Below are 5822 nucleotides of genomic sequence, written 5' to 3'. Positions count from 1 at the left end.
CTGGCTCTGTTGTGTGTCACAGGGTAATTAGGGCCTTGGCCTCTGCCCCTGGGGTCTTGGGGAGCTTTTTCCACATGGAGGCATGGGCAGGAGAGCTCAGTCCTCTCTCTCCCAGCTCTATGGTCCTGGTTTGGGCTGGGTTTGGGGAAAAGAGCCCTTTCCTCATACCTCCCCACCAGAACACATCTAACTGCAGGGGACCAAAGCTCAGCCACTGCTCCTGAGAACAGAAAGCCCCTGATACAGCCCTGGAGGGGGTTATGGCTTTGGCAAAGGCACTGTAAAGAAAAGACACCTCCACTCATTTCTTTAAAATAGATTTCTTTAATAGTTTCCATTTAATATGTTTATTTGCAGTTAGCAAATCTGCATTAATCAGGGCAGCAGGAACTTCAGCAATCCATGGGGACAGTGCACACTTCCAGAGGTATTTGTTAGTGCCAGGGCTCCCACCTCCCTCCATCCCAGCCCAGAGCCTGCTGGCACCTCCATGGGTCTGGTCCCTCTCACCATGAGATTGTTGTGGCATCTGGCATGGACAGACATCCCAAAGGAACATGGCCCCAGGTGGGATTTGCCTGTGACCCTCTGTGCAGGGGGGCAGAGCCTTTTCCCTGGAGCCCAGCACACTCCACCCCTGGAGGAGCTGCCAGGGCTTTTTCCCTGTGCCCTTCTCTGCCCAGTCAGCCCAAAAGCAAAGCCCAGGCCTGGGAGGACCCCCAGAGATGGTGTGGGCTCAGCTCAGCTTCCCCCAGGCCCATGGGCAAGGCCAGAGGCAGCTCAGCCCCAAACTGTCTTTAAAACACAGAGGGGAGTGAGACTGCAGAGTTACAGCAGCAATCAGTGGATGCACCAATTAACTACACTGTGGAAAAGGCATCCCTTAACTTAAAAGCCTTTTAATTTGAAGCATTTATTTTAAGTGTACATCTATTACAGTTAAGAAGAAGCAAAGATACACCAAAACCACAAATACCCAAGAACAAAAAAAGTACAGATGAGAAAGAAACGAGCTGAGGAGAGGGAGGGGCAGGGTGGGGGTGACCTAGTGAGGAACAGAGGTGAAGCTCCATGGCAAGAAGCTCCCCAGGGTACCCTCAGCAGAGCAGATGCAGCTCCCAGGGAGGGACACCAGGATCCCCAGGAGCTCCTGCAAGGCTCCAGCTCTGTGCACAAGCTCTGCCCACCCTGTGAGCCCACAGCAGGACACTGAGGTGTGGGAGAAGAAAAAGGAGAAGGGAGATGTTCAGAGACAAGTCCTACTCCTGGGGTTGGAGCCTCTTTCACTCCTCCAGCCCCAGCACAAGGAGCCTCAGGGTTTCTCATGCTGCTGGCAACGAGACAAAAGGCTGCAGCTCTGGGACATCCTCACACCTTCAGAGCCTGGACAGAGCTGAAGTCGTCTCGTCAAATAAATTAGAAAATGTTAAAAAAATTCAGATGTGTTTCTCAAAACTGGTTTCTTTTAGTTGTAGCTGCAAGACATGTTTCTGACTTAAATGTAGTGGCTTAAGTGTAGCATATCTCATTCCTGGGTATTGGAATGTGTTGGAGCGACACGCTGTTGGTGAGCAGGCAGGGCACATGCAGGCTTGGCAATAAAGACTGCCAAAACCCCATTCCCCCTTCCCAACATATCCTACAAAGTTACTTTCAACCAGGAGTGTTTATTCCCAGCATTTAACACATTCTGATTAAAACAGATCCAGGAAAAAAAGGACATCTCCAGTAAATATTGCACTTTCAAGATTAATGTGTCTGTTGATATTAAGGGCTGAAAGCAGAGACTGACATAAGACTTCCAGGCATAGCAGGTTAACATCAAGAGCAATGGTCCTGAAAAGGATTTTAAAACCAGGTTAGTTACCCAAGAAGGGACAAGCCGCAAGTTTAAAAAATTAGTACATTTTAATGCTAGTGCTCCATGAAAAAGCCAACCCCTGTTGCAATTCCACCACTGCTGAAATGTCTCTGTTCTCCAGCACTGCGAAACGCCTCCAGATAAGGAAGGATCTGCAGGAAGGACAGAGGAGCAGAGGTTCTCTCCTAATGCACAGACAGATTTAGTACCAAATGATCCAAAAGGCGATGGTAAAGAGGTGACTGGAGCTGGACTCTCAGGAATTGAAAGCACACACACGCACACACACTCATGCTCTAACCAACCCCAAGCCCTGATTCCAAAGCCCAGCGGCAGAGTTAACACCCGCAGGGAGTCCTCGTGGTGGCTTTGCACATGGCTGGTGGTGGGGTCCTGCTCAGATGGGCTCCTCAGACCCCACACTTGCAGGGGAACTGCTGTGCTTTTCGACTTGCTCGTCCTGGCAGCCCTGAGAAAGCCATACCTCAGCCAGCACATACAGAGAAGAGAAGAGAACCCTCACGTCAGCAAAACCCCTCCCGCCAGCCCCGCCAGACTGGGAGAGAGGGAAAAAAAAAAATACAGGCTGGTTTGTGCAGGTGATTAATTTTATCCCAGAACAACTGGAAGATACATCCCTGAATGTGTTGCCCAGAGAGCTGTCCAAGCCTCAGAGGTCAGAGCTGGGGCAGCAGGGCAGGGGCAGGAGGAGGCTCCGCAGCTCCCAGCTGCACACACACACTGCACAGTGTGTCCCTGACACCCCGGGCTGGCGGGACCCTCTGAGCTGTCCGTCAGGAGCGGCAGGCGGGAGTCACTCCTCCGAGAAGTCTCTGTCAATGTCCATGTAGGCCTCGTCGATGTAGCTGACTATGGCACAGGGGGATGTCCGGTCCGGACTGAGCAGTATCGAAACAGTCTCTTTCCAGTAGGTAAAACTAATACAGGAGCTCTGTGGGCACAGAAACAGGGGGTCAGTGGAGGCCACATCTCCCAAAGCTGAAAATCACTTCCTGTTCAGCCCGAGCTGCCCAGCACCACAGTGTGACCAACACTTTGGGCTCCCCTCTCTGCCCTCCCTCCCTGGGGCCCAGCAGAGGGGTTGGGTGTTGAACAACTACACCTGCAGGGACGCTGGGCTCCAGGACGGTTTGGATAGATGGAGATGAGAGATCTCTGAAGGCTGCTCTTAGAATATCTGGTTTATTAGAGAGGGTGACAGGCCCTGCTTGGAGTTGCAAGACACAACACATGGCAGGCCTTGGGGGAATGCAGAGGCAAGGGGAGATAAGAGAGGGTCCCAAGAGGAAGTTCCAAGAGCGTCTGGCTCCTCAGGGACTCCTTGTCAGGGGCTTCAAGGTGGGCTGGAACAAGACTTGGGCCAATGGGGTCACAGACACCTGATGCATCAGGGGAGGGTTACAGGTGTGGGATGAACCGTACACTGGGGTGAGATCCAACAGTCCCTCTGACCCTTGGACCTACCTGTAGGTAAGGGCATTGTTCAACCAGAACAGGGGATTGTCTTCATCCTGGCTGTACGATTGTTTTCTACTTGTGCAGTAACTAAGGTTTGGTATCTCAAAACTTGTTACCATCTCAGTGTCTGTATTTTCTAAGTCTTTTGCCAGGCAATCATATTTATAAGGCTTTCCTATTTCATCTTCCCCAACATCACCCTCTACAACCAGCTGCCCACTCTCCAGATGCAGACAAGGACTCCCAGTGCCTCTGGCAGCACAGGGTGACCCCAGCCTGCCTGGGCTCTAGTATACCCAGTACACCCATAATCCCAAACTTCTCCTCTGCTGTCAGTCCCAACACAAACTGGGAGCCTGTGGTGCCACAGAGAAGCCAATGCTGGAAGTAGCTCCCGCTCCCAAGATGACACAGAAAGCAACACACTCCCTGCTCACAGCCCTCCTGCATTATTCCCTCAAAGCCAAAAGGCCACCCCAGCAGCCCAACATCACACCACATGTGCCAAAAGTAACTGGATAGTTGGTTATTTCTACCCACCAGTGACCCAGGACAAACCAGCTCTGGCACAGAAACCTGCAGGCTGCTCCCTTGGCTTCCAGCAGCTACATCAGATATTCTTCCTGCACTGTTTGCAACACCAGGAAGAGGGAACAGTCTAGCTAAGGTGCTAACTACTCTGCAAACTGGATTCTGTCCCTCCCTGGCCATCCTGCCAGCCTTGCCTCTCCACCCCCTGGCAAGTGTGCCAGGGCCAAGACCTCAGGCTCTGTTTCCAGGGAAGCCCAGCACCTGCCTTGTGTGAAAAGCAGCACAGAGTTACACTGGGGGCACAACTTCCTCCCTTCTTTCCCTTCCCAGCCTCCCATTTTTGCAGGGGACTGGCAGACACGTGCTGCTGTGATTGACTCCTGCCCTGCTAAGAGGGTCACATACATTTTCTAAGCAGGTGCTGTCTTTATCCTTGTTGAGGTAATGCTGCTGCCAGAATCGCAGGAGGCTGTGGAAGTTGTTCAGGATGAAGCCAGGGTATTTTTCTGTGTATTCCATCTGTTGCAAGGTGCGCAGGTAAAAAGGGAGTTTTTCTTTCCTTCGGGCCAGCATTAGGATAACTAAACTTGTGTTCAAACAACTGACATTTTCCTGGAAGTAAAAATGACACAGCAAAAAAATATAAATACCAAGATAACTGTTGTATACACATCCCTATAAAACAAGCCCGTGGAAAGCACACAGTGGAATGTTCCTGCACACAGCAAGGAAAAAGGGACATGGGTGTCCTCCAAGAAAACCAGGCTCCTCCCTGCTCCAGCCCCGCTCACCACTCCAGTCCCAGTAAGGCAACTGCAAGGTCCCTGCAGCTCTTTACCTGTGTAAGTGTCTGTACATGGATAATATTGATGAGACGGAAGAGGAAGGACATTCTCATGGACATCTGGGACATGTAGGACAACAGGCGGCACTCGGACAGGACCTCTGCAACTGCAGCAAGAGGAGAAACACAATCACCAGCTGCTGGGGGTTCAGACACGCTGATCCAACACCAGGGCAGTAAGAACCGGTGCTCAAACCTTCCAGGTAGCATTTCTAACTCCCAAAGTCCAAGCCCAGATTTAAATGAACCATTATCACCAGTGAACACCCCCCAGTCCCAGCCCATTGCTTCCCGTTCACCTTTAGCATCAGACTGATTCTCAAACCGGTCCAGGGACAGCGTGATGCAGCGAACGAGCATGTTGGAGTCCACCAGAGAGCTGTTGATCTGATTTAAAAATATCTGGAACTGAACAGAAACACTGTTTAGTCTTGAATTTAAAAGATTGAAATATATTAATACTCAGGATCATTACCTTTCTGTTATCTCTAACAAGGTAAGAGGAGACAACACTCCCAGCTCTGCCTCACCCCGCCCAAGCCAACACTGGCACTGAGGGCTGACCAAAGATCCCTTAAAAACACTAGGGAATGGGAAAATGCCATCCTGGCATCCCTAAAATCTCCTTTGAGGCTATGTCACTCCATTGAAAGTGAGATTTCATACAGTATTTGTTTGGAAAGAGGAGGAATTCCTGCAGCTCCATGTTTTCCTACACTGTTTTGTACAAGCAGACAGCGCTAGGGAGGAATATAGTGAGGGAGTCACACAGAATGAGAACTAAACCCAGTCAGAGATCAATAAACAGGATGCACAGAGGAAATATTAAGACATTCTGTAGAATGTTTGAATTCATTTACTAGAGAAAAAACAAAAAAAATAGAGATAGTTTTCTTTTAAATACATTTATACATCTCATCTCCAAGGTCTACCAGACTTAACAGCAATGAGAGAAAAATGACAGTAGCAAAAGCAAGAGTATAAGGCCATTCAGAACCTACCCACCAGCTGATGTTAAATGTCAAAAGTACACAAGAGCATGAAACCACTTTGCATAGAGCTGTCCATTCATGTGCAGCTCAATTTTATAGTTAATTACATAAGCCA

At 49.9% G+C, this 5822-nt stretch overlaps 1 protein-coding gene across 1 annotated transcript in view; it reads right to left on the bottom strand.

Moving 5' to 3' along the window:
* Positions 1 to 883: 883 nt before the first annotated feature.
* The window catches only part of TRPC4AP (transient receptor potential cation channel subfamily C member 4 associated protein), a 34532-nt gene continuing 29593 nt past the window's right edge, over positions 884 to 5822 (bottom strand). The window contains exons 16-19 of the mRNA XM_030289013.4: positions 5015 to 5123; positions 4710 to 4822; positions 4277 to 4483; positions 884 to 2813 (exon numbers count right to left, since the gene is read on the bottom strand). Coding sequence (XP_030144873.4) covers positions 2676 to 2813; positions 4277 to 4483; positions 4710 to 4822; positions 5015 to 5123 — 567 coding nt within the window. The 3' untranslated portion in view covers positions 884 to 2675. The remainder of the gene's footprint in view (positions 2814 to 4276; positions 4484 to 4709; positions 4823 to 5014; positions 5124 to 5822) is intronic.

Source organism: Taeniopygia guttata, chromosome 20 (assembly GCF_048771995.1).
Source record: "Taeniopygia guttata chromosome 20, bTaeGut7.mat, whole genome shotgun sequence".
NCBI lineage: Eukaryota > Metazoa > Chordata > Aves > Passeriformes > Estrildidae > Taeniopygia > Taeniopygia guttata.
The sequence above is the reverse complement of the archived record's forward strand: the minus strand, read 5'-3'. Positions and strand labels throughout refer to the sequence as shown.